Below are 26434 nucleotides of genomic sequence, written 5' to 3'. Positions count from 1 at the left end.
ATGGTGGAGGCGGCGCCCCCGGGGCCCGGGCCGCTGCGGAGGACCTTCCTGGTGCCCGAGATCAAGTCGCTGGACCAGTACGATTTCTCGCGGGCCAAGGCGGCGGCCAGCCTGGCGTGGGTGCTGCGGGCCGCATTCGGGGGCGCAGGTACCGGGCCCGGGGAAAGAGGGGGGCGGCAGGTGCGGGGGGCGGGGCGCCGCACTGGGGAGGCCGGGGCCGTGGGAACAATAGCGCCGGCCGCCGGGGGCGGGGGGGTCCCCGGGCCTGGGCCCCTCGGCGCCGGGCCTCTGGGCTTCCTGCTCGGCCCGGGCGGTGGACTTTGCCCGCGCGGCTGCGGGAGCGCGGTGGGGGTGGGGCCGGCTGCCCAGCTCCGCGCCACGACCGGGGCGTCCGGGTCCCCAGGTGAGCCGGGCAGGGTCTGTGGGCCGAGTGGTGTCCCCAGGGCGAGCCTCGCCTCTGGCACGTCCTCCCTCGACCCTTTACACCCTCATATCACGCGCCCGCGAGGACCCCCGCCCCTGTCCAGGCCGGACACACACACCCCGCGTTGGCCCTGCCTGCGCTGCGGGCGGCGAAGGGAGCTCCAGGAAGCCCCTCTCTCGCTTCCATGGCCCCGGCCGGCGGCTGGCAGCTGTGACTTATTGCCCCATTTTACTCAGGAGGCGGGTGAGCCCGGCAGAAGGGAAATGGCTTATCCATGATCGCCGGGAGTGGGGGCCCAGGTGTGGGGCCTTGTCCCACTTCCTCCCCAAGACCCACATGGTGGAGACCTCGGGCCACCCCACGGGGGAGGAGGATGCGGGTACATCCCTAGGATTTGAGGCCCAAGGCAGTTTCAGTCATGGCCTTATGCCAGAGCCAGGAGTCAGGGCCTGGCCATGGGGAAGAGGAGTTAATTAAGGTCTGGGCCTTCTGGGGGGACGCCCTGCCCGCCTACGGGTCCTGCCCACTGGTCTTGGCACCAGCTGAGCACAGCCCATCCCCCCTTCAGTGGCCTTCCCAGATCAACCTGTTCTGGGTGTGGGTCTTGGTGACAGCTGTCCGTCTGTCTCCTGGTTCCGCCTGAGCCTGTCTTTTTCTCCCAGTCTCTTTCCCTGCAGTCTCCCAGGCAGGGCCCACTCTAGGGCCCACCCACCCCCAAATACCTGCTTGAGGAAGAGAGGAAGGATTGGCAGGGAGAGAGCCCAGCCTGCCCCAGTCCCCGGCATCCCAAGTTATGAGGCCACAGAGGACTCAGCTTTGGGAATCAGCTGGGTTGAGTGCCACGCTCCCCCAGAATGTGGACGAATTAACCCAATTCTCTAAGCTTCTGTTGAGTCCTCTGTAAAAGAAAGCATGTATTCACTTTGTTATCCATTTCACAATTGTCCACTAAGTCCCAGGGCAGTGCTGGGGTGAGTGGGGTCCCTCAAGGTGAGACAGACAGACCATGGGATTCTTCTGTGTCTGGCCCACTGTACACACTAATCGGATGTCGCTGTTTCTGCTGCCATGACCGGTGGTATTTTTATTAAACATAATATTATTTGTCCTCTGGCCAGGGGACCAAAGAGAAATTACTATTCCATTTTGCAGAAAGAAAAGTCAGGTCTCTGGGAGGATGCCCTGACTCACCCGGTTCTGTTTTCACTGACTCAGCTCCCCCAAATTGTGTGATATGGTCCCGGAGGGTCAAGTTCAGTCTGTCCCCTCACCCATGTTCTCTGAACAGAGGGGGACTGAGGAAGGGGGAACCCCAAGCTCTAAGCAGGAAGTGGTGAGCAGAGCCCTGCTTGATCCATAAACTCTGGAACTCTTTACTGATGCCTGTTGGGTGCCAGGCCAGTGCTGGGCTCTCAGGACAGAAAAGATGGGGATGAACTCTGGAGAGAGGATGATGGGTCCTGAAACCAGACCTTTGCTTCTTCTAGTGATAAAGCCGGTGATGTCCAAGCAGTGTTGAAAAGGGCTGCCAGCCCTGCAGAGGGGCTGGGGGAGGAAATCCTAGAAGTCTTCCAGGGAAGTGGGGAGAAGGGACAGACAGCTCACTAGAGGAGGGAGCATTTGGACCTTGAAGGGTGTGTAGGAGTTTTCTAGGGGGAGGAGACCCACAGGGAGTTCTCTGTGCTGTGCCCAGGAGTGGCTGGGGACGATGAGGGAGTCTGGTGCCATTGGAGAGGTCCTCTCAGGCCACATGTGGGGATCTAAGGGCCCTGGGGAGCCGGGGAAGGTGTTTGGGGACTGACAAGATAAGATCAGCTATGCAGTTGCCCTTCTGGGGAAAAATGGCTAGGGGGAAGGGGTCTTTCTGGTGGCCCGGGGCACAGGCCTGAGGAGGTTGGGCAGGAATGCAGGCTAGTGGGCTCCACAGTGAGCTCAGAGATAAGATAAGGAAGGGTGCCATCTTTACACAAGTTTGGGAAACACTACGTGCAGTCCCTCAGGCCGCCAGAACTTCCCCGTGATGCTCTAGGGAGCTAGGGTCCTGTCGGCTCCACCCTCTAATAGTTCTTTGATTTGGCCAAGTCGTCTTAGCTGTCTGGGTCTATGTTTTCCCACCTGTACCATGGATAAGTTTCATAAGAATTCCATGAGCAAGGGGGGTGGGAGGAGGCTCAAGAGGGAGGGGATGTATGGATACTTATGGCTGATTCACGGTGTATGGCAGAAACCAATACAACATCGAAGAGCAGTTATCCTCCAATTAAAAAAAGAAGAGGAATGCCCTGAGCAGATGCACACAGGAGGGTGGCCCAAAGGCTAGCTGTGCTGTCCAGTGTGGTAGCCATGAGCAACATACTGTTGTTCAGTCACTCACTCGTGTCCATCTCTTTGCGACCCCATGGACTGCAGCACACCAGGCTTCCCTATCCTTCACTATCTCCTGGAGGCTGCTCAAACTCATGTCCATTGAGTCGGTGATGCCGTCCAACCGTCTCATCCTCTGTCGCCCCCTTTTCCTCCTGCCCTCAATCTTTCCCAGCATCACGGTCTTTTCCAATGAATCGGCTCTTCGCGTCAGATGGCGAAAGTTTTGCCATCAGCTTCAGCATCAGTCCTTGCTGTAAATATTCAGGGTTGATTTCCTTTAGGACTGACTGGTTTGATCTCCTTGCAGTCCAAGGGACTCTCAAGAGCAACATGTGGCTGATCTGACTTGTGAGAGGCTGTCAATGTAAAATACACAGTGGCTTCTGGAGACTTGGTACCAAAAAAAAAAAATGTGAACATCTCATTAATAATGTTTTTATGTTGACATGTTGAAATAATATTTTGGATATATATATATATATAGGGTGAGATATATTATAAGGTCTTGTTACTCTTTGCTGCTTTTTAAACGGTGCAATAGAAAAATTTAAACTTCTTGTGTGGCTCGTATTCTATTCCTGTTGGACAGTATTAAGTGCTCTGATAAACACAGCATAGAGCCAATAAAAATAGAATAGAGCCACAGTTCTCAACCGAGGATGAGTTTGTCACTTAGGGGCCATGTTTGGGAATATCTTTGGTTGTCACTATTAGGGACGACAACGCTCTTGTCAGCTCTCGAGGAGAGACCAGGAAGCCTGTTAAACATGTTACAATGCCCAGAACAGCATTCCCTGCCCCAATTCCCCACACCTACAGCCCCACTAAACACACATCATCACAAATCCCAGTTGTACCTCGGCAAAGACACACTAGTATAACCTAAGTACTTGATAAACATTGTGTGTGCTTGGTTGTGTCCGACTCTTTGCAACCCTATGGACTGTTGCCGACCAGGCTCTTCTGTCACTGGGATTTCCCAGACAAGAATACTGGAGTGGGTTGCCATGCCCTCCTCCAGGAGATTTTCCCCTCCCAGGGATCAAACCCACGTCTCTTGTGTCTCCTGCATTGGCACGTGAATTCTTTACCACCGCACCACCTGGGAAGCCCCTGACCTCAAAAGCCCCTTAGTAAACAGTAGCCATCAGTAGCTCCAGCTCAAGTTGTCATCTTCAAGGCCCTGACAAGTCCTGCAGGAAAGAAACTTGTTTCATTTTGCTGATAAGAGCAGGAAAGAAACCTGGAGCTAGAGAGAGAGGGAGGAGGGTTTGGCTTCAGGGGATGCCAGGAGCTGCAGCCCAGTGAGTCGGGGCTGGATGTTGGAGGTGGGAAGAGAGAAGGAGAGATGGTGTTCTCTCACTGTGATGGGAACAGAGAGAAGGAGAAAGATGCTAAGGATTAGGGGCAATGCCTGGCCTGCAGCAGGGGGCAGTGCTCAGATGACTATGGAAGCCGTCATTGTGGTGAGAAGGAGGTGGAGAGAGCATGTCCATTGACAGGGCTGCTCAGACAGAGCTATCAGGAGCCCAGCAATGAAAAGGCATGGGGGCAGGCAGCCAGGCTTGAGTGGTGGGAGAAAGAGAAAAGAGATAGGATGTTGGGAGACACCAGAGGGAGGAAGACTTCCCAAAGAAGGAGGTGCTCGGCAGAGAGCCCAGGCAAGATAGTGGGCGTTGGAAGGCCACTGCTGGCCTTGGGAAGGCTGGGAGCTACAAGGGAAGGAACGGATGGGGAGGGGTCAGATCAGGAGCAGGGTGGAAGGAAAGAGAACCTGGAGAACTCTCTTTTCTTTAAATTGGAGTATAGTTACAATGTTGTGTTTAGTTTCACATAAACAACAAAGTGACTCAGTTATACATACATATATAGGCTTCCCAGGTGGAGAAGTGGTAAAGAATCCACCTGTCAATGAGGGATATGCAAGAGACATGGGTTCAATCCCTGGGTTGGAAAGATCCCCAGGAGTAGGAAATGGCAACCTGCTCCAGGATTCTTGCCTTGAAAATTCCATGGACAAAGGAGCTGACGAGCTACAGTCCATGGATTTGCAAAGAGCTGGACATGACTGAACGACTGAACACACACACACATACACATTCATTTTCAGATTCTTTTTCAGTAAAAGTTATTACAAGATACTGAGTATAGTCTTCTGTGCTCTGCAGTAGGTCCTAGTTGGTTATCTAGTTCATAGTACTACGTGTATGTTAATCCTAAATTCCTAATTAATCGTTCCCCGCTTCCCCTTTAGTAACCCTAAGTTTGTTTTCTGTGTCTGTAAGTCTTGTTTTGTAAATAAGCCCCTTTGTATCATTTTTTTAGATTCTACATATGGAATATTCCACATATTCCAAGTGATGGGGTTTGATATTTGTGTTTCTCTGTCTGACTTCACATAATATAATCTCTCACTCTGGGGAACTTTTCCTTCAAGGGTCAAGGAGATGGCCTAACTCTTCACAAGGTTTGGGTATTAAGTGGGAAGATCAAGTGTGAGTTTAAGGGGTGGGGAAAGATCGGGGGGTGGGCAGGGAGGGGTTGAAGGCAAGGGTGCCTGGGTCCTTGTAGCTGAGGGCCGGGACCCCGGGGGAGCACTGCTGTGAATTCAGGCACCTGAGGAAGGCCTGGTATATCATGTTCAAATGTTTCTAAACAAATGTTTCTAAACAGTACAATCCTGCCTCCTCACATTCTTCCAACACAGGCAGAACCCAAGTGTACAGAGCAGCAGCTCTGACTGGGATAAGACTTGGGGCCTCCCTGGAAGGCCCGGGAGGGTTGGATCCTCCTTCTCTACCTCCCGCGTCTTCCTAGCGGCTCTGATTTTTCTCCTCCTCACCCTTGGGTTCTACTTGGTTGGGGTTCTGCTACTGCCCCCCTCCCCCGGGGCTTCCTCAAGCCTCCTCGTCTTACCTTGCCCCTCTCTTTCAGAGTTTCCCTGGCTGCCTCTAAGTCCCAGGCCCTCCTGTACCCCCATCTCAGCCAACACCCTCTTTCTCCCGCTTGTCTTCCCCATCCAGATAGGGCTCTGGGTGCCTCTCTTCCCCCCACCCCCTCCCTTCAGTTACCAAGTTCAGGCCATTCACCCCTCTCAATGTGTTTGCAGTCTGTCCCCTCCTCCATTCTATGCCCCTCCAGCCAGCCCCCTGCTCCACAGCTCATCCCACCTCCAGCCTCCACTCTAAGGGTGTAGTCTCCTTGAGACTTGGGTTTGAATCCCAGTCCCAACCTTTTTTTTTTTTTTAAAGATTTATTTGTTTGGATATTTAGTTGTGCCATGAGAACTCTTAGTTGCGGCATGTGGGATCTAGTTCCCTAACCAGGGGAGTGCGGAGTCTTAGCTACTGGCCCACCAGCGAAGTCCCCCAGTCCCAGCCTTGATGAGCTGTGGGGCCTTGGTGCCTAGGTTTCCTCATCTATAAAGCGGAGTTACCACGCATGTCCAGGCTGCCTCTTCCTAGGGTTGCTGTAAGGGGAAGCACCGGGGAGGTCCATTAACCCTTCTAGTCACTGCTGTCCTTAGGTGAGGGCGAGAGGCGTGGCTTCAAGACCCCGCCTATCTGACCTCCATTTCCACTCTGGGTCCAAGAGCCCGCCATCTCCTCTAGGCATGGTGCTCCGTCCCACCGTCTCTTCTTTGTATAGATCCGCCTGCCAGAAACACCGTCGTCTCTTCCTCTGGGAAACTCCACATTTGCGCCTCTCGTCTTAGTCCAGCTCCCCTATTCTCCCATCTTGGTGCCATCCTCCTTGGTACAGACCTGCCCCAACCCACATCCCACCCACCCCCTGCTTTAATTGGGGCCATGTAATTGTATGAATGGAGAAGGCAATGGCACCCCACTCCAGTGCTCTTGCCTGGAGAATCCCCAGGGACGGGGGAGCCTGGTGGGCTGCCGTCTCTGGGGTCGCACAGAGTCGGACACGACTGAAGCGACTCAGCAGCAGTAATTGTATGTAAGGGCTTCCCTGGTGGCTCAGACGGGAAAGAATCTGCCTGCAATGCTGGAGTTCCGGGTTCGATCCCTGGGTTGATCCCCGGGTCCTGGAGAAGGGAATGGCTACCCACTTCAGTATTCTTGCCTGGAGAATTCCATGGACAGAGGCGCCTGGTAGGCTACATAGCCCATGGGGTTGCAAGTTATGGGGCTTTGTGCCCGTGGCCCTGACCCTGCCATTACCTCCACTCCGCCCCCGCAGAGCATGTGCCCTCGGAGCTGTGGGAACCCTTCTACACGGATCAGTACGCCCAGGAGCACGTGAAGCCCCCAGTGACACGGCTGCTGCTCTCGGCCGAGCTGTACTGCCGGGCCTGGCGCCAGGCGCTGCCGCAGCTCGAAGCACCCCCTAACCCCTCTGCGCTTCTGGCACTGCTGGCACGGAGGGGCACAGTGCCCGCGCTGCCCGAGCGCCCGGTGCAGGAGGCCGACCTGAGGCACCAGCCTATCCTCATGGTAGGCCTCGCCCCTGCCCAGCCAGGCCCCGCCCCACCAAACAAGGTCCCTACCCCACCAAGGCTCCGCCCATCATGCCTGGCTCCTCCTACCAAGTCAGGCACCTCCCAAAAAGGCGCTACTCTGAACGCCAGATCGCTAAGGCCTACTTTGTGACCTCCAAGTATTCTGGCCTGGAGAATTCCATGGGCTGTATAGTCTATGAGGTCGCAAAGAGTTAGACACTGAGCGACTTTAACTTTCCCTTTCAAGCTTGGCCTGCTTCCCAAGCCCGTCCCACTGTAAGCCCCTCCCACCTCCAGGCTTTTCCTGTTTCTTTTCCCTTGGAGGCCTCCAACCTGCGCTCTGGGCTCACCCTTCAGCCCTTGCCCCCACAGGGAGCCCACCTAGCTGTCATTGATGCCCTCATGGTTGCCTTCGCCTTCGAGTGGACAAAGACACTGCCTGGTCCCTTGGCCCTAGCCAGCTTGGAGCACAAGCTCCTTTTCTGGGTAGACACGGTAGGTGGGGGCTGGGCCAAGATGGGGGTGCGGGAGGCGGCCAGAACTGGTCCAGTGACTACAGTGCTTGCTAAACTCTCCCTGCTCCGCAGACCATCCGGCGGCTGCAGGAGAAGACGGAGCAGGAAGCTGCCCAGAGAGCATCTCCGGCGGCCCCTGCAGATGGGGTGGCCCCAGCGCAGCCTTCGGTGAGGCTGGGGTGATGAATGGAAGGAGGGAGGGGCGGATCTTTGAGGGCTGGATGGGTAGGTCGCGGCTGTGCCTCGAGGCCATTCCTGCTCTTGGGGGGGCCGGAAGTGACTCTCTCTTTCTCTCTGCCCCCTTGCCTCTGCCCACTCCTGCCACACTCTCCTCTCTGCCTCTCTGGCATCAGTGCCCCACACGCTGGTACTGGAAGCTGGTTCCTGTAAGTGGGGCTCTCTCTCTGCCCTGTCTGCCTGCCCCGCTTGTCGCTGTCTGTGTGTCTCTTTCTGCCTGCCTGTTCCGCTCCCTCTCCTATTCTCCCCTGCTCCTAGTTATGAGCAAAGGAAGTGGGACCCAGCCCTGGGGGACAGAGGGAAGCCCTTTGGGGAACCAAGGCAAGAGGGTCATCTCTGCTCTTACTTCTCCCCTGGTACGACTCCCCTCCCAGTAATCCAGAGCTTGTCCACCTGAGCTGAGGTGGGGAGACCTCTGGGGCTTCTGAAGGGAGGACCCCAACCCATCAGACACATGGATCCTGACCCCAGCAGGCAGGGCACAGGGAGAAGACCCCTCTGGCCAAGAGGAAGATCCTCAAACCCAAAAGAGGGGAGAGGAACCTTCCTAACTGAGCCTCCAGCTTCCCTAAGCACAGCTCCCTGCTCCCAGCTCTGGAGGCACTGGGGTGTCCATCCCTGAAGTGCAACAAGGGGAAACTGACCACTGCAAGTGGGGTGAGGGTGGGGGTGCTTTGGGCTGAAGCCCCTGCCTTTGCTCACTTCAGGGCCTCCTCCTTTCCCCCACCCTAGGGCCTGAGTCGGGGGCTCCTCTCCTGCCTACCTGCTTCCTCTGCATCCCCTCCCCTAGCTGGGGCCTGGGTCTTTTGAGTGGGTGGGGGAGGGCTTCCTGCATGAGAGGCTGCTCTGTTGGGTCCCTCCGTGCTGGGAGGTGCTGGGGTCCCCAAAGCCGGCCAGAGCACAGCCAGGGAGTTGGACGGCCAGGGCTCAGGACAGGGGTCAGGGCCGTCCCCCATCCCGGAGGTGTGCTTGGGGGCCCAGCAAGTCAGCACCCTCCTGCCCCGCTGACGGCTGCTCCTCTCCCCCCCAGCACGCAATTGCCTTCTGTTTGAAGGAGTCGGGGAGCAAACCCCCCATGGTAATGTATCCCCCGCCCCAGGGTCTCAGGAGTCCCTGCCCCCAGCCCCCGCTGCTGGCCTGGCTGCTCTCGGACACCTCCTCTGCCTCTTGCTGCTGCCCTTCCCCACCCTGCTCTAGGCTGGCCCCCCTCCCACTCTGGCTCTGGGACCCCCCCTGGCTTCACGCCCCTTCGTGGTAGAAACCCCAGGCCTCCCCACACAGCTTGCATGACCGCTGACTTGGAGGCCAGCCTGACCTCTGACCTGACACGGCTCCCACCCGCAGATTCGATATCGCAAGGACCGCGCGGTGGCCCGACGCGCCCCCTGCTTTCCGACGGTGACCAGCCTCCAGGACCTGGCAAGTGGGGCTGCGCTGGCTGCCACAATCCACTGCTACTGTCCCCAGCTCTTGCGACTTGAGGGTGAGTGAACGGGTCCGAGCCAGATCCTGTCCCAACGAGCCTGGCGCCCAGGCATTGGCTCCTGTCCCCAGAGTATCGCAGAGACTTTAAGTGTAGCTCCCAGGATTGGCAGACCTGAGTTTGAACCTCTCTCTTCTATTAATGAGCTGTGTGACCTTGCCCAAGTGTCTAAACCTCTCTGTGCTGCCTATAATTCAGTGTGTGTTAGTTGCTCAGTCGTGTTTGACACTTTGTGACCCCACTGTAGACTGCCAGGCTCCTCTGCCCATGGGATTCTCCAGGCAAGAATACTGGAGGGAGTTGTCATGCCCTCCTCCTGGGGATCTTGCCAACTCAGGGATCGAACCCAGGTCTCCTGCATTGCAAGAAGATTCTTTACCATCTGAGCCATACTGTTTGATTCCATAATTCAGTCCTGCAGCAAATATGAGTGGAGTACAAACTGTGTGCCAGATCCTATTGTAGGCACCAAGAGATCCAACCAAAACAATATGGACCTGCCCCTGGCCTCAGGCGGCTCACATCCTAGTTGAGAGAGAATGAACCATAAGTTCATCTAGAGGAATGTTCTGGATGTTAGGTACTTTGTTAGGTGCTGGGTAGTCAGAAGCCATTTGAGTTCTAGGGGGACTAGCATTCCAGGCGGTGGGGACAGTAGATGCACAGATCTGAGGGACAGACAGCCTGTCATGACCCCCACCTTATGAAGGGGGCCTGGCTCAGCTCATCAGTCGAAGGTGTCTGTGTATATTGTGTGCTGGGACCCCGTCCTCCTTCCTGGAGAGCCAGGGGCTCAGGCATCCTCTCCCTACAGAGGTATGCCTCAAGGACCCCATGTCTGTGGCGGACAGCCTGTACAACCTCCAGCTGGTGCAGGATTTCTGTGCCTCCCGCCTCCCTCGGGGCTGCCCACTGTCCTTGGAGGACCTTCTCTATGTCCCACCGCCCCTCAAGGTAAGGCTACCTCGTGGGCCTCATGGGCATCCGGGGCTGTGGGTCCAGGTGGCTGACCCTGCCTCTCGCCTCCAGATCAACCTGATGGTGCTGCTGGCTGAGTTGTTCATGTGCTTTGAGGTGCTGAAACCCGACTTTGTACAGGTCAAGGATCTGCCTGATGGTCACGGTAAGGCCTGGCCCCGGGCCTGGGGTGGGGTGGGGTTGAGGGGGATGGTGGGGAGAAGACCAAGCCCTGCCTGACCCTCTGCTCTGTGTGCAGCTGCCTCCCCCCAGGCCACAGAGGCCTCTACTCCCCAGAACAACAGCGGCAGCAGGTACATCCCCTGGCGGGTGGAGACTTCCCCGCCACGACAGGTTCCTCCTCCGACTGGGTCAGCTAGAGGGAAGGTGTGGGGGGGCACTCTGGTCTCCACTCCCGGGGGGGAGGGGAGGAAGGGGGGGGGACCTTTGGCTGACACACCTGTCTTGGCAGCTCTCCTGTCTTCAATTTCCGCCATCCACTCCTGTCACCTGGGGGCCCCCAGTCCCCACTCCGAGGATCCACAGGTGAGGGCAGGGGAGGAGTTGTCACTGGAGATCTGCCCCCCCACCCCATCCCCACCCAAAGACTCCCCCTGCTGACCTCATGTGGGCACCTTGTGACCCCTCCATTGGGTCTGTCTGGTACCTGAATGACTTCTTGGTGACATTCACTGGCCCCCACAGTGACCTCCCCAGGGGCTCACAAGGACCCCCTAGTGACACCACGTGGCCCCCAGCTATCCATCCACATAATGCCCCATCAGTGACTCACCCACTGACACCCCATGGCTCACCCCACCCAGGGTCCCCAGTGACCCCAGAATGACCACTCATCACCCCTCCCCAGGCTCGCTGAAGTCCTCCCCGTCCATGTCCCACATGGAGGCCCTCGGCAAAGCCTGGAACCGTCAGCTCAGGTGAGCACATCGAAAGGGCCCGGGCAGTGGAGTCAGAGGGGCCAGAGTGGGGCCTGGACCTGTCCCAGGGGCTGACCCTTCCCTCCGGCCGCCCAGCCGTCCCCTTTCCCAGGCCGTGTCGTTCAGCACCCCCTTTGGCCTGGACAGCGACGTGGATGTTGTCATGGGAGACCCCGTCCTACTGCGCTCCGTCAGCTCAGACAGCCTGGGTCCCCAGCGCCCTGTGCCAGCCCGGACCCCCGCGCAGCCACCCCCAGAGACTGGCGACCTGCCTACCATCGAGGAGGCCCTGCAGATCATCCACAGTGCCGAGCCCCGGCTGCTGCCAGACGGGGCTGCCGATGGCAGCTTCTACCTCCATTCCCCCGAGGGGTCCTCCAAACTGCCGCTGGCTTCCCCCTTCCCACCGGAGGGCGTCTCAAAACCACTGCCTGACGGGCCCACCAAAGTACCTGCCTACTTGCCCCACCCCGAGGGCCCCTCAAAACCAGCTCCCTGCCCAGCCGGGGAGGTATCAAAACCACCAGCCCTGCCTGAGGGCTCCCCAAAGGTGGCAACTTCATCCCCAGCAGCCAGCAACTCTGAAGTGAAGATGACCAGCTTTGCTGAACGCAAGAAGCAGCTGGTGAAGGCCGAGGTCGAGGCCGGGTCCCCGGTGGCTACCCCGGGGGCACCAGAGGCCCTGAGCTCGGAGATGAGTGAGCTTGGAGCCCGGCTAGAGGAGAAACGCCGGGCCATCGAGGCCCAGAAGCGACGGATTGAGGCCATCTTTGCCAAGCACCGCCAGCGACTGGGCAAGAATGCTTTTCTGCAGGTGCAGCCCCGGGAAGCCGGTGGGGAAGCAGAGGCAGAGCTAGGCCCGGCCCCTGGCGGGGAGCGGCCAGCAGGTGAGGGCCAGGGTGAGCCGTCCCCACGGCCAAAGGTGGTGACATTCTCACCAGAACTGGGCCCGGTGCCCCCCGAAGGACTGGGGGACTATAACCAGGCAGTGAGCAAGCTGAGTGCAGCGCTGAACTCTCTGCAACGGGACATGCAGAGGCTCACAGACCAGCAGCAGCGGCTCCTGGCCCCAACCGAGCCCTCCACGGCCGCCCCTACTCCTGCTGCCGCTGCGTGGGTCATCCCCGGTCCCACAACGGGCCCCAAAGCTGCATCCCCCAGCCCCGCCCGGCGCACCCCAGCTGCCCGGCGCAGCCATGGGCCGGGCCCCAGCCCCGGCCCCAGCCCTACACCCCGCAGCCCCAAACACACACGGCCAGCAGAGCTGCGGCTGGCACCCCTGACCAGGGTGCTCACTCCCCCACATGACGTGGACAGCCTTCCCCACCTGCGCAAGTTCTCGCCGAGCCAGGTGCCGGTGCAGACGCGCTCCTCCATCCTCCTGGCCGAGGGGCCGCCCCCCGAGGAGGCTGCAGCACGGCCTGGCCTCATCGAGATCCCACTGAGCAGCTTGGAGGAGCCAGCGGCTGAGGACGAGGGAGATGGGAGCCCCCCTGGGGCTGAGGACTCCTTAGAGGAGGAAGCATCTTCAGAGGGAGAGCCCCGCACCGGACTGGGCTTCTTCTATAAGGTAAGCACCTGAGGGGGAGGGGTGCAGGTGGGCGAATGGATGGATGAGCAGACAGGCAGGTGGACAGGTGGTCGCATGGATGGGGCTTTCTCAGTGTATGATCAAACAGATAGAGCTGGTAGGGGAACAGAGATGGATAGATGGTTAGCCAGGTGGGAGCAGGCAGACCTACAAGCTGTGGTCAGATGGACATGTAGATGGGGTGGGTAGTGGGTGAATAGAAAGTAAGTGGTAGACAGATGGACAGGGGTGGCCCAGTAGATGGATGGGTGGGTTATGGACAGATCAACAGGAACAGGTAGATAGACAGATGAGGCTGGTGTCTTCCACAGCATCCCCTCCCTCCTGTTCTCTCCTCCCCACTCCCCCCAGCATGGCCCTACTAATCCTTTTGATTCTTCCATATCCAATCACTCTTCTTCCTGTTGGCATCCCCAGCCTGGCCCCGCACCTCTTACTTCGACACCAGCAATCTCGTCCTGATTGGTATCCACTGCCCACCCCTCACCACATACCAATCCCTGGCCACTCTGAAGTGAGCAGTTAGCATTTATTTAAAATGTAAATTGGACCTTGTCACTCCCCCGTCTGTGGGCTTCCCCAGTGGCTCAGACAGTAAAGAATCTGCCTGCAATGCAGGAGACTGGAGTTCGATCCCTGGGTCGGGAAGATCCTCTGGAGAAAGGAATGGCAACCCACTACAATATTCTTGTCTGGAGAATTCCACGGACAGAGGAGCCTGGCAGGCTATAGTTCATGGGGTCGCAGAGTCGGGCACAGCTGAGTGACTAACACACATTCCCCTATTTAAAACCCTCCTGTGGCTCCCCTTTGCTCCTAGAATAAACTAGCCTCCCTGCTCCACACCTGCTTGACCTTCTCTGGTCTCAGGGTCTTTGCACTTCCTGTTCCCTCCCCAGAATGCACTCCTCACCACTCAACCCCACCCAGTTCAGTCCACCTCATTCTCCTAGGCTGCTTCCTCCAGGAAGCCTCTCCTGCTGTCTCCAGACTAGGATAGATCCTGCCCCACCAGTGTGCTCACCAGTGTTGTGTCCTAGCTGGATTGAGGCCTTTGTGTGCCCAGAACCCAGCATGGGGTCACACACACAGCAGGCACCCACCAAATGCCTTCAGACCAATGACAAAAACTCAAGGCCATGTGAGTGGCTGGCAGGCTGCGTTCAAACAGACTCCAGCTGAACCACGGGAGGGACAGCCAGCTACACTTGGTGCCTGCCCCCAGGATGAAGACAAGCCCGAGGACGAGATGGCCCAGAAGCGGGCCAGCCTGCTAGAGCGGCAGCAGCGGCGAGCAGAGGAGGCGAGGCGGAGGAAACAGTGGCAGGAGGCTGAGAAGGAGCAGCGGAGGGAGGAGGCCTCGAGGTGAGGCTGAGCTCAGCCCCAGGACCTCTGCCCCCGGCAACCCAGCCACCTGTCTGACTGTGTTCATCTCCTCTGTATGTAGGCTGGCCCAGGAGGAGGTGGCCCCCAGCCCCCCTGCACCCACAGCTCCTACGGCCTCTGCTGCAACCCCAGCCCCAGCTGCCCGGGCCCCCGCTGAGGAGGAGGTGGGCCCCCGGCGGGGGGAGTTCACACGGCTGGAGTATGAACGCCGGGCCCAGCTGAAGTTGATGGACGATCTTGATAAGGTGCTGCGGCCCCGGGCAGCGGGGAGTGGGGGACCAGGCCGCGGCGGTCGGAGGGCCCCTCGGCCACGCTCTGGTTGCTGTGATGACTCGGCCCTGGCTCGGAGCCCAGCCCGTGGACTGCTGGGTGAGGCCCCCCGGGGGCAAGTGGGGCGGTTTAGGGTATACACACAGGGCTGTGTGGGGGATCAAGGCTTCCAGAAGGATGTGGGGGCCACAGCAGGGTAAAGGGTACTGGCCCAGAGTTCTTTCCTCAGCTTAACAGGTCAGGCACTGCTTCCCTACAGCCGGGCTTAGGGGGAACGGGGGGCGGTCAGTGTGGGGTGAGGGTCTTAGGCAGGGTTGACCCCCTTGTGCCTTCTCCCACTGGCCAGGTCGGGCCCCCTGGGCATACGTGGAGGTAAGGGGGCTTGGCAGGGGTTGCCTGACTTGGCACCCTCTGCTCCCAGGCTCTCGGCTTAGCAAAATCTACTCTCAGTCCACCCTGTCTCTGTCCACGGTGGCCAACGAGGCCCCCGGTAACCTTGGCGTGAAGAGGCCTACATCTCGGTGAGTTTGGCCTGGACATGCAGGTGCTTATGTGGCAGGTGGCCTCTCGGAGTGTGCATGTGTGTGTGTGCGCCTAGGAGTGTGATATAGCGCCAGAGATGAAAGGTCACACACCTGAGACAGAGCCCAAGGATGCACCTTTCTGCTCCCATGCTCAGCGTGCCCAGGGCTGGACCTGGACCTGCAGGGACTTAGGAGCATAGACAGTATCTGTGGATACATCCTGCTTTGCCATGTCCTGGGTGCACCCCTCCTGGGTCTCACTGCATACTGACTTCGTCCACCACTGACCGCACCCCCACCCCATCCCACCTCCCCCCGCAGGGCTCCATCTCCATCTGGCCTCATGTCCCCGAGCCGCCTGCCTGGCAGCCGGGAACGTGAGTGGGACAATGGCAGCAACGCATCTTCCCCGGCCTCAGTGCCTGAGTATACGGGTAAGTGGTGGGACTTTTCGGGGTGGGGGGGGTGGTGAGCACCGGCCCCCACCAGTCCCCGCTCACTGCCCTGCCCCCAAGGTCCGCGGCTGTACAAGGAGCCGAGTGCCAAGTCCAACAAGTTCATCATCCACAATGCCCTGTCACACTGCTGCCTGGCAGGCAAGGTGAATGAGCCACAGAAGAACCGCATTCTTGAGGTAGGCCCTCGCCGGGGCTTTATGGGGCGGGGGGGGGCGGGGGGGGGGGCACGGTCGGGGGCAGGTGGGGTTCTCTGGTGGCCTGGCTAACTGTGTCTGCCGCCCACCAGGAGATCGAGAAGAGCAAGGCCAACCACTTCCTGATCCTCTTCCGCGACTCAAGCTGCCAGTTCCGGGCCCTGTACACGTTGTCCGCAGAAACAGAGGAGCTGTCACGGCTGGCGGGCTATGGCCCCCGCACGGTCACACCAGCCATGGTCGAGGGCATCTACAAGTACAACTCAGACCGCAAGCGCTTCACGCAGATCCCCGCCAAGACCATGTCCATGAGCGTGGATGCCTTCACCATCCAGGGACACCTCTGGCAGAGCAAGAAGCCCACCACCCCCAAGAAGGGCAGCAGCACCCCCAAATAGCCCCGTCCTGGGTGGTCCGCAGGCCGGGCCCTGTGTACTCCGACTGCCGCCCCCTCCGGGGACCAGCCCGGAGGACAGTCAGTCCGTGTTCCTGGGTCCTGTCTGTCCCCGACCTTGTCTGGGTGGGGCTGGAGTCCCCACCCCCTAATTTTTGTCCCGTCCTGCTGTGGGGGCTGAGCTGGGAGGTTCAGGGACTCAGGGCTCAGCTCAGTCCCCCCCAACTGTCTGTCCCCACCTTCTTGAATAAAGTAATTTAAAGAGAGTGAGACTATTGGAGACTACTGGCACCTCCCCGAGGCTGGCTGAGGGGCTGGGGACATCTCTGCAGGAGAGGGTTTCCCATACTTGCCAACCATTTCCTCTCTCTCAATTCTCTCTTGATCCTGCTCCAGACTCTTTGTCTGCCCCCTTCGATGGATCTGGTGCAGCTCCTGCCAAGGTCTGGCATGACTCCCCTGCCAGGGCCCCGTGGCCGCTTCCCAGCTGCCTCTTCGGTGAACTCCTGGGCACCTGGGGCTTCCGGCCAGCCCTCCCCACCCCCACTGCCTTCATTTTCCTCCTCAGCCTGGCTGTTATTATCGGCCCCTCCTGCCATTTGGTCCTTGGCCAACTGCTAAACTTGATCTTCTCTCCCCCAGCTGCCTGCCTATGTTTCTAGACTGCCTCTGGGCCAGGGGGTCCTGTTTCTCTCATCCGAGCTCCAGGTCTGAGGTTGCTACCTGGGCGTGGCCCCCGGATGTCTCAGGTGGAGGAGCTATGTCACAAGCTCAAGTGGGGAACCTCAGCCTCCCCAGGGTCACCTGATCCTGCACACTCGCCTCCTGAAGGCCTACCTGCTCACTCGCTTCTCTGTCCCCATGACTGCATCCCTAGTCACCTCCTGCCACCAGCCGGTCCCACAGCAGTCTGCCTGGCCTGTTAAGGGCACAAATCTGATTAAGTCCCTGAATGCTTCAAATCCTTTAATAGCTTAGAGCCCGATAATGGCTTCCCAGAGCTTAGGACTAAGGACCACGCCCTGGCCGTGGCCCAGGGCCGAGGTCTGGCTCCTGGCTGCTGTCCAGGTATAGAATAGCCTTGCTGAGATCACAGAGGTGGTCAGGGCCTGCCTGCCTCCAAAGCTCTCAGACTAGTCACCTCCCAAGGGTGGGGGGGGTGCCGCCCTCGCCCAGGGAGGAAGGGTTCGAGGTGGGGTGCTGTCTACCTGCTGATGGGAAGCAGGGCAGGGCCCCTCCAGGATCAGGCCCTCAGGCCGCAGAGAGACTGGCCTCTCAGAGTCCGGAACTGGCTTGGTGGGGTGAGGGTGGGGCGGGTGCCTGCCCTGGCCTGGAGCCCAGCTGCCCCACCTCCCACACGAGCCAATCTGGGGGTGGAGGGGGGCGGGGTGCTGAGTTGGCAAACCCCTCAGGCACCTGGGCAGCAGGAGAGGGCAGGCAGGAAGGAGGCTCAGACCAGGATGTACAAACACAAGCTTCATTGAGGGGAGAGGCAGAGTGGGCAGGGGCAGGAGTCAGTCTTCCTTCAGGCTCCCGAACACAGCGGCTGGCACGCTCTGCTGCTCCAGGCGCACCTCTGGATGGGGGTGGGGTGTGAGGAGGACTTGGTCACTCTCTGGGAGGGGTTCCCGCCCCAACCCTCCACCCCACCTGGCCCACTGGCCCCTCACCGTTGGGCTCCAGGTCCATCTCATCCTCATCCTCATCCTCGCCCAGCTCAATCTCCTCTGGGTTGGCCTGCTGGGCCAGCTCAGCCAGCTCCTCCCGGGAGGCGTCACTCCTGGGGCAGGCGGGGGCCACACTGCTCAGCCAGGCCCGGTGGCCCCCCACCTCCCAGTGCCTCCCCTCCTGAGAGCTGGCTGACTCCGAGCCCCAGCCTCAGGGCAACCCCCTCACCTCACAAACAGGATCTTGCTCTGGGCCCTTGAGGGCTGGTCCCGCTCCGCCTCCGCCGCCAACTGCTCCGCACGCTGCTCCAGCAGTTTCATGTCATCCATACCGCTCTGCCCGGGGGCCAGGTCAGACACTGGGGGTGGGGGCAGGGAACGGGAGGTCAGACGCCTGGTTTGCTCTGGGTGCTGCTGGGCGCCCCCCACGTGAGCCTGAGGCCCCGGTCCCCCAGGGAGTTCCCAGCCTGAAGCATGGGGGACAGGGTGAACCTTGACGCTCTCAGACCTGGGAGGCCAGCACCCACGGCAAGGGCTCGCTCACCGGTGCCCGTGGCGCTGCCCGACACCTTGAGCATCTGCGAGGCCATGAAGTTGACCTGTGTGTTGTACGTGGCCTGCACGCTGCGGCGGATCCGCAACATCTCCCGGATGGTGTCCTCATTGCCATGCCGGACCTCAAAGTCCTTCCACGTTTGCCAGAAGGCCCCGGTCGTCTGCAGAGGGGGTAGCAGGAACGTGAGCTGGTCAGCTTGGCCACAACCTCCCACCCCCCAGTCCCTCCCCAGGCTCAGGACCGTCCCTACCCGGGGGTCGCAGATCTGCGAGCAGAAGCTGTATATGGCCCGGGCGCGGTCGATCTCCCCGAGCTTGCACTCCATGTCAGCAAACCGCAGGCACATCTCCCGGGCATGCTCATCAGACAGCACCTGGTGGGGTTGGGAGGGGTCAGGGAGGCTGGGATGGGGGCGGGGGTGCACACACCCCTCTGTGCACACCAGGCTCGCCCCTGGGCAGTAAGCCTGCCCTCTGCCACACACACACACAGGCTCACTCAGATTCCCTGCCTGCAAGACCCTCTTCTTCCCCCCTCATCCTCCACCCCCCAACCAGGCACCTCAATGGCCTTCTGATAGATACTGCGGGTGTGGGTGACCCCGTAGATCTCAGCCGCCCGCTTGATGTAGATGTTGAACATGTCATACTGCTGCGCGGGCTCCACAGCCCTGGTGGCACGCTCATACACTGCCATGGCATGTCGCGCCAGGCCCCACTCTTCTTCCAGCTGCGCGTACAGCAGGTACAGCGCTGCAGCAGGACGAAGCGGGAGGTGGAGTTAGAGGTCAGCGGTTGGGCCCGGGATGCGCCCCCACCCCCCAAGACCATTTGGCCCCCCTTACTCTTGGCATATTTGGGAGGGCAGCCATCCAGCGCCTGCTCAAAGAGGTCGCGTGCCCGCTCCAGCTTGCGGCCCCCGTAGCGGGCAATGAACTTCGTCAGGTAGGTACTCCAGATGTCTGACACGTTGGGCCACTTGAACAACGAGATGCCGCGCTCGTATGCCTGCCCGAGGGGGTGCTGTGTGTGAGCCCTCAGCAGGAGGACCCCTCACGCCCATGTCCCCTTCTGGCTCATTCAGCGGGCCCCTGGCTTGCCTACCTCTCCCTCCTGCTCCTCCCCGTGATCATGCAATCAAAACCCAGCCTGGCGGCCAGTACGTGGCCTGTCTCCCTCTATAGGCTGCCAGGACCCTAGACAGAGCTGGACTAGGACTCACTAAGATAACTCAGCAACTTTATGGCTGAAGATGGGAGTAGATCCTCAGCTCCACAGACACTGAAGCCTGGGGAGAAAGGTCACACAGGCAGGGGCAGGCCTGACACTCAGAGGCGGCACTCATGTATGTACAACAGCCCCCTGCCATGTCCCCGTCCCTGTGTCCCCGTGCCCTCCCCAAATTCAAGTCAAAATCCGAGCTCCCAGTACCTCAGAACAAAACTGTGTTTGGAAAAAAATTTTACAAGATGTAACTTGAGTTAAAATGAGATGACTAAGGTGACCTCACTCCAATACAACTGACATCCTCATGACGGCAGAGGCAGCCACGCCAGAACACCACAAAGAGGCGAGCTCTGCAAGCCAGAGGGAGGGGGCTCTCGGAGGAAAACAACCCTGCCCACACCTTGATCTCAGACTTCAGGCCTCCACGACGAAGAAAACGCACCTCTGTGGGTTAAGCGGCCCAGTGGGTGGTTAAGCCCCCACCTTGTGGGGGCAGCCTGAGCACACACACACAGTGTCCCTGACACCTGGGTGGGGACCTCCGTACCTTGAAGCTCTCCTCAAAGTACTTGTGCTCCTCCAGGAACATAGCGTAGTTAATGACGATCTGAGGCGTGGCGATGCGCAGGTCCAGGATGCGGTCATACACTGCCTTGGTGGACTGAGGAGCGGGGACAGGGCGGCGCACCCCGGGGGTGGAGTCAGCCCCCGTCCCCTCCCCAGGGACTCCACTGGAAGGTGCAATCCCACCCCCACCCTGTTCCAGGGACTCACCTGGAAGGTGCCAAGGCTCTCCTCCAGGTCGGCCAGCATGGACCACACCTTCAGAGACTTGTACACACGGTTCTGCACAGGCTCTGAGCCATCAAAGTACTCAGCGCGCCGGGCAGGCAGCGCTGTCGCCTTCTGCAGGGGCAAGGACGGCAGGGGTAGGTGCTCAGGGGGCGTCCGGAACCCTGACCGCACACCCTGCAGTACCCAAGCCCGCCTATCCCACCCCTCACCTGCCCATCCCACCCCTCACCGGCCTATGCTCACCCGCAGAAGTCGCAAGGCCTGGTCGTAGTTCTCGTGCCGGAGCTCCAGCTCGCCACACTCGCACCACACACTGGCCAGGTCGTCCACCTGCTTGAAACTCACCTTGGTGGCTTTCTCCAAGATGACTCGGGCCTGCGGGGCAGGCAGAGGCCAGGCTGAGACCCCGCCCACCAAGAGGGGCGGGGCAGAGGACCCATAAGACGTCCATAGGCGACACCCACACTCACATCGTCCAGCTGCCCGTTGTCCTCGTAAAACTTGGCGAACGCGACCCACAGCGTGTGGGGCTTGCCAGTGGCCTTGAAGGGGTCCACCGTCTGCACAGCCTCCGTGTACGTATTGATGATCTGGGCAGGAAGGGCTGGGTCAGGTTGGGCGGGGACCTGGTGGGAGGGGCGGGCCTTGGAGGAGGGTGGGGCAAAGACAGGTGCAGGGCGCGGGCCGTCACACACCTCCCGGGGGCGGCCCTGGTGCAGGGCCACACGCTTGTGCCACTCGTGCACGTGGTGCGGGTTCTGGCGCAGCAGGACACTGTTGAGGAGCAGCGGCCGCCGGCTGATGAGCTGTTCGAAGCGGGCCAGGCGTAGCTCCAGGTCTACGTCATCTGGGAAGTCGGGGCAGGGTGGCGGGCGTCAGTTCACTTACCCAGGGCACCTCCTGCTCGCAGCCGGTCCCTAGCCCCACCCCCAACCCCCACTGTCCATCTGACCACTCCCTCCCTGAGCTGCCCCGGGGCCACCCTGAACCCACACTTGCGCAGGGTCCAGGCTACCATGGAAACCCTTCAATCCCACCCCCCGACACACACCAGCCCTCCTTCCCTACCAAGCTCTGGCCCAGGCCCCCTCTCCACCTCACTGTCCACCCTGCTCTCCCTTCCCACCAGCGTTCAACCCAAGCCCCACTTAAAAGTGTCCCCAGTCCTGGCAACCCACCCACTCACACTCCCCTGCTGCTGTCCTCTGACCCCAAGACTCACTCACCCCCAAGCAAGTCACTAGGGACTCCTCTCCCCCAGCTCACCCTCCTCCTCCCTCCCCAGCTCTGAGGCGGTCTCCATCTTCGCTGCGATCATACTCTCTTCGAATTGGGCGTAGCTGTCGAACACCTGGGTGAAGTCCCGCACGGTCATCACAGTCCGGATGGCCTCCTCGTACACGTCCCGAGCCTGCAGGGAAGGGAAGTAGGGGAGGGGGGTGTAAGGAAAGTGCAGGGTAGAGGCGTGTGTGCCCACCACAGAGACCCTAGGCATCTGACAGAACCGGCCTCTGAGCACCTGTCCCAAATCAGAATCCCCGCAGGGTACTCCCCGGGGCCTGCCCAGCCCTGCCAGCACCCAACAATGGTTGGAGCTCTCCCTTCCCCTCTTCTGCCAGATGATCTGACGACCTCGGCTCCTCATCAGTAAACAGAGTGACAGCTCCTCGTGCAGTAACCATGGGGTTCAAGTGAGATACATGGCGGCCCAGCCCCCATGGGACCCAAGGGGGGACCAACCACCCTGCCTGGACCTGAGCCTCAGCAGGCCACGGAGGGCTCAGCTGTTGCTACAAAGTACCCCTCACACCAGTCTGACCCCTCTTTCCAGCACACATCCTCCCAGTCATTCCCCAAACCCTGAGGGGACGGGTAGTATGAAAGGAAAGTGGTGTGGTGAGAGGCCCCATCACTCTGCCCCTGCCTGGCCCGTCTCTTGCTGCCGGCCCCGGCCTATGCGGTCCACTCAGAGTGTCAGCCCGAAGGGTCTTTGTATTTTTGTAAAATGCACAGCTGGTCAGGCCTGTGTCCTGCTCATGTCTGGCTAACTGGCAGCTCCCTGTAGCGGGACACAGTTGGCCCCTTCTTGGCCTGCAGGGCTCCCTCTTTCCCCAGGCCCGCACGGCCCCCTCTGGGCCCCAATCCAGCTCCAGCCTCTTGCTCTGATTGCCCCTGGCCCACTCCCTCCCCACCCTCGCAACCTCAGCCAGCTCCTCCAGGGACCTCTCAGAGCACCCCCACACGGGTCCCATCCCCAAGCTGGCCACTCCACTGCCACAAGGAGAACAGCAACGTGAACAGATGGTAACACCAACATCTCAGGAGGGACCCTCACACCAAACCCCGACTCCAGCCTGAGTCCCAGTAGGTGGGAAGGCAACTGTCACTCTCAAAAGTTCATTCTCAGGAAACTTCAGCAAACGAGGACACCCAAGCTAAAACAGGTCCAAGGCTACCACCAAGGAAAACTAGGTTTCGCTGGTTCAAGGTGGGTGCGCTCGCTGGCAGGGCCAGGCAGTCTGCCTCGCCTCACCTTCAGGAAGGCACGTGCAAAGGTGTGCACTAGCAATACACTGGCACATGTTTTCTGCCCATATGCACGTCCACAGGTGTCCCCAAAGGCTGAGTGCTGGAGTGAGGTCCCGCCCCGCTCCCAGACCCCTGCCTGCCCAGGCACCTTCTCGAAGTGACCGCTACGGATGTAGTAGTCGGCCAGTGAGCACCAGAGCTTGCCCAGCTGGTCGGTGAAGCGGGTGAGGCCCCCGCGGATGATGGCGTCCACATTGAGAGACTGCACCTTGTCAGGGTTCTGGGAGATGAGGTCACAGAGCTCGTGCCACAGCTGCGGGGCGAGGGAAAGTCAGCCTTGGCCCCAAGGGGCTGGCCCTCCCACCTGGCCAGCACCCCAGGGCCCACCTGGTAGTTAGACTTGCCGGCCTTCGACACGAAGCGCTCATCGTTCACCACGGTGGCCAGGCGCTGCGCCGCCTCATCTAGCCGGTCGCTTGACTTGAGGTACTCGATATACTCCTCAGCGCTTTCGGGGCTCAGCTGGGCACCCACACACCACTGGCCGTCAGTGGGGCCACAAGGCCACCCCACCTCGGGTCAGCCACCCACCACTGTCCTGGGCAGGAGCTAGTGCTGCACTTCCAGTCTCAGCCCCAGCCCTCTCCAGTCCAGGTCCAGCCCTCATTGGTCTGGGTTAGACATCAGCAGTCCAGCCTGCACAGACCAGGCCTTGCTTTCATCATAAGCCCCCTACCTAAAACAGCACTGCACTAAGGACTTCACGATGCATTAGACACTATAAATTTGGGGAAACCGCATGAGGACTCCATACCATTTGCCCCTCGACTCTCAGCCCTGCCTGTTATGTGTTTATTTCCTGTTCCCTGCCCTCTCATGGTTGCAGATTTACTCTGGTTTATGCAGTCAGGTCACAAGCATTTGTCTGCCAGGTGAGACTGAAAGCTCCGTGCAAGCAGGGACTGTCTTAGCCACGCTATCCTCAGCACCTGTATCCCAATGCCTGACGTAGAGCGGTTGCTCACAAACTCTCTGGAAATTGAACACAGAACTCACAAACAAAACCCTGTGTGTCTCAACGAGCCATGTTCCCATTTCCTGTCTGTCAGGGCAGACGGTGCCCCCAACGAGCCCGTTTTTGAAAAGTCCTGGCCTAGGGTACTGGCTCACCTGCCTGAACCTGGCCCCGTCTTGCCCTTTTAGGGGGCTCACCTTGAGGAAGCGCCGGTAGCCCCGCACAGCAGTCTCAGGCAGGGGGTGTGAGCGCAGGAAGCGCAGGTACAGGGGCCAAATACGAGAGTGCTGGGTGATGGGCAATGCCCGGAGGGCCCGGTCGAAAGTTCGGCGCGTGTGCGTGACACGTCCCTGGTCCATTAGGAACTGGCAGTAATCCAGCCACAGCCGGGGCATCTGGAGGGGTAGGGAGAGGAGAGGCTGAGCTGCCAGCCTCACCACTGGGCCCCAGGATGCTGGATGTCCCCTGCAGCAGGACCCAGAACCACAGTGTCCCTGGAACTAAGTCTCGCTCAGCCCGGCATGCACAGAGATCACAGAATTCCCACCCCTGCTCTGTCCACCTCCATGGACTCTGAGCCCCACCTCCCTACTCATTCCCTGGCCCAGCCATGCCCCCTCCCCACCTTGTGCATGAACACAAAGGCCCTCTCATGGCAGTTGTTGACATCTTCATAGGCGGGGTCAGTCACACAGCGATGCTTCACCTGCGCTCGGCGGGCCTTCAGGTAGCGGTACCAGAGTTTGTAGCTGGGAGTTGGAGGGAGGGGCAGTGACTGGTCAGCTTTTATGGACTCCCGGGACCCTTCCCTCTGCCCTATGAGACAAGTGCTAGGAGCAGGGGCCAGGGGAGGATGGCCAGGACATCAGGGAAGGGGTGCTCAGCGATTCCTGGGATGTCTACTCGCTGACACAACACCTAGGAGGGACCTGGGACCTACTAGCCAGTTCTGGTGTGAGGGGATAAGATAGGGTGGGGCGGGGGTGGGGGCAGGCAGGGCAGCTATTGCCGATCTCACCTGCAGGGCAGCAGTTTGAGCGCCCGCTCATACAGTTGATTGAGCCTGGGCTTGGGGGCCCCCTGCTTGAACTCGATGTAGCGGAGCCAGCACTTGACGGAGAACTGGTTCCGCATGATTTCCTCCTCATAGGGGAGGTCCTCCTCCTCCTGCCAGTGCCGGGGCATGGAGAGAAGACAGACCCGCTCTCAGAGCCTGCGCACAGCACCACTCCTACTGGGACCCCTACCCAGGTCCCAAATGCCACTGCTCACCCCTGGAGCCCAGTCACCCAGATACCAGGACTATGGACCAGACTTTTACCTCTCAGAATCTGATGACCTACAACGTGACCCAGACTATCAGACTCCTTGGTCACCGGGTTCCAGGCCAGGCATGAAACTATCACCCAGATATCACTCTCTTGGCCTTCCGAATCAAGCTATCCACTTTCTGGCCCAGGTCACCAGACTCTACAGACACCAAGGTTCTGGTCCAACGCTAGGCCTCCGCCCTAGTCACCAAGTCTTACCTCCTCAGAGCATGACTCCCCAGACACCAGACCTTTGGCATCTCAGGCTCCCACCAGCCAGTTTAGCTCAACTCTCCCCCAGAAGTTGGAAGCTAGATCCTTATCTCAGGAAGAAAGATATGGACAAGTTCCCTAGCCTTTAACTTAGACATCAAGAATCAATCTAGTGAAAATGCCACGCCTCTACTCCAAACACCAAGACTTTGACTCTCCAGGATTCTACTGGCCGTAGCCCACTCAGCTCCACATAACCAGGTCTTTACTTCTTTTCCCAAGATTCTCCCGGTCCAGACACCATGCCTTTATCCCAGAAACTATAACGCTCAGGACCAGACCTGGACCGTTACCCGGAACACTTAGATTTTACCAATGAAACCAGCCCTGGACTAGTCACCATACTTTTACTTCAAACACCAGGCCTCTCAAAGTTTAGCACAGGAGTTTCCGTTCCCGCCCACACCCCGCGCGCTCCCATTTCCGCCCCAGATCCGGGATGCCAGCCCCTTAACTTCGACCATTTGCTCTTTACTGAGATCACCTGGGCTCCGGCACCAGATCTTTGCTCCTGACCAGCCTGGTCCAGACATCACGAGCCGGTCTTCGGCCCGTAAGGGTCCTCCTGCTCTCAGACCGGCACAGTTTTAGCCTAAATACCCCGAGTGGCCAAGCCCCAATCCCCTGAGGTATCTAAGCCCCGGTGCCCCTATGAATGCCACCCCCGGCCCGCCGCGGACTCACGAAGACAAGGTCCGGTCGCTCGGGCTTCGAGAGCCGCGCCATCACCACCATTTTCCAGGCTCTCCAGGTACGGACAGGAGTCGCGGTATGATGACGTCTACGCCTAAAGGCCTGCTCTCGCGGACCAAACTAATTTCCCGTTGACTGAACTCTTCCCGATCATGCGCCCGGTGTTGTTG

General features: G+C 59.5%; 2 protein-coding genes across 6 annotated transcripts; one reads left to right on the top strand and one right to left on the bottom strand.

The window, feature by feature from the left end:
- On the top strand, positions 1-16466 carry CAMSAP3 (calmodulin regulated spectrin associated protein family member 3). 4 transcript variants are annotated; one of them, XM_040240570.1, is made up of 19 exons: positions 1-148; positions 6995-7248; positions 7626-7748; positions 7841-7936; positions 8122-8154; positions 9036-9083; positions 9350-9488; positions 10303-10442; positions 10518-10611; positions 10705-10759; positions 10918-10991; positions 11314-11383; positions 11480-12953; positions 14200-14339; positions 14422-14729; positions 15052-15151; positions 15476-15588; positions 15670-15788; positions 15899-16466. In XM_040240570.1, the coding sequence occupies exons 1-19, from the start codon at positions 1-3 to the stop codon at positions 16202-16204; spliced, it is 3834 nt and encodes a 1277-aa protein (XP_040096504.1). In that variant the 3' UTR covers positions 16205-16466. The 4 variants fall into 4 exon arrangements, with proteins under 4 accessions (XP_040096504.1, XP_040096501.1, XP_040096502.1 ...); XM_040240567.1 differs by lacking the exon at positions 8122-8154; XM_040240568.1 differs by lacking the exon at positions 9036-9083.
- XAB2 (XPA binding protein 2) lies at positions 15832-26434 on the bottom strand. Of its 2 annotated transcripts, XR_005721100.1 has the most exons (20): positions 26256-26434; positions 25007-25155; positions 24614-24737; positions 24186-24383; positions 23361-23495; positions 23122-23286; positions 21711-21855; positions 21140-21291; positions 20915-21034; positions 20688-20819; positions 20424-20555; positions 20197-20310; positions 19268-19430; positions 18985-19175; positions 18674-18796; positions 18097-18583; positions 17871-17980; positions 17409-17776; positions 17038-17119; positions 15832-15967 (listed from the first exon to the last, which is right to left on the bottom strand). XR_005721100.1 is itself a non-coding variant. In XM_040240571.1 (19 exons), exons 1-19 carry the CDS (start codon positions 26304-26306, stop codon positions 17715-17717), a joined length of 2568 nt encoding a protein of 855 aa, XP_040096505.1. In that variant the 5' UTR covers positions 26307-26428; the 3' UTR covers positions 17662-17714. The 2 variants fall into 2 exon arrangements, 1 of the variants encoding a protein (XP_040096505.1); XM_040240571.1 differs by lacking the exons at positions 15832-15967; positions 17038-17119 and having other exon boundaries at positions 17662-17776; positions 18097-18226; positions 18412-18583; positions 26256-26428.

This window comes from Oryx dammah, unplaced genomic scaffold (genome assembly GCF_014754425.2).
Source record: "Oryx dammah isolate SB20612 unplaced genomic scaffold, SCBI_Odam_1.1 HiC_scaffold_5, whole genome shotgun sequence".
Classification (NCBI taxonomy): Eukaryota; Metazoa; Chordata; class Mammalia; order Artiodactyla; family Bovidae; genus Oryx; species Oryx dammah.
This window is presented reverse-complemented; position numbering and strand designations above follow the sequence as displayed.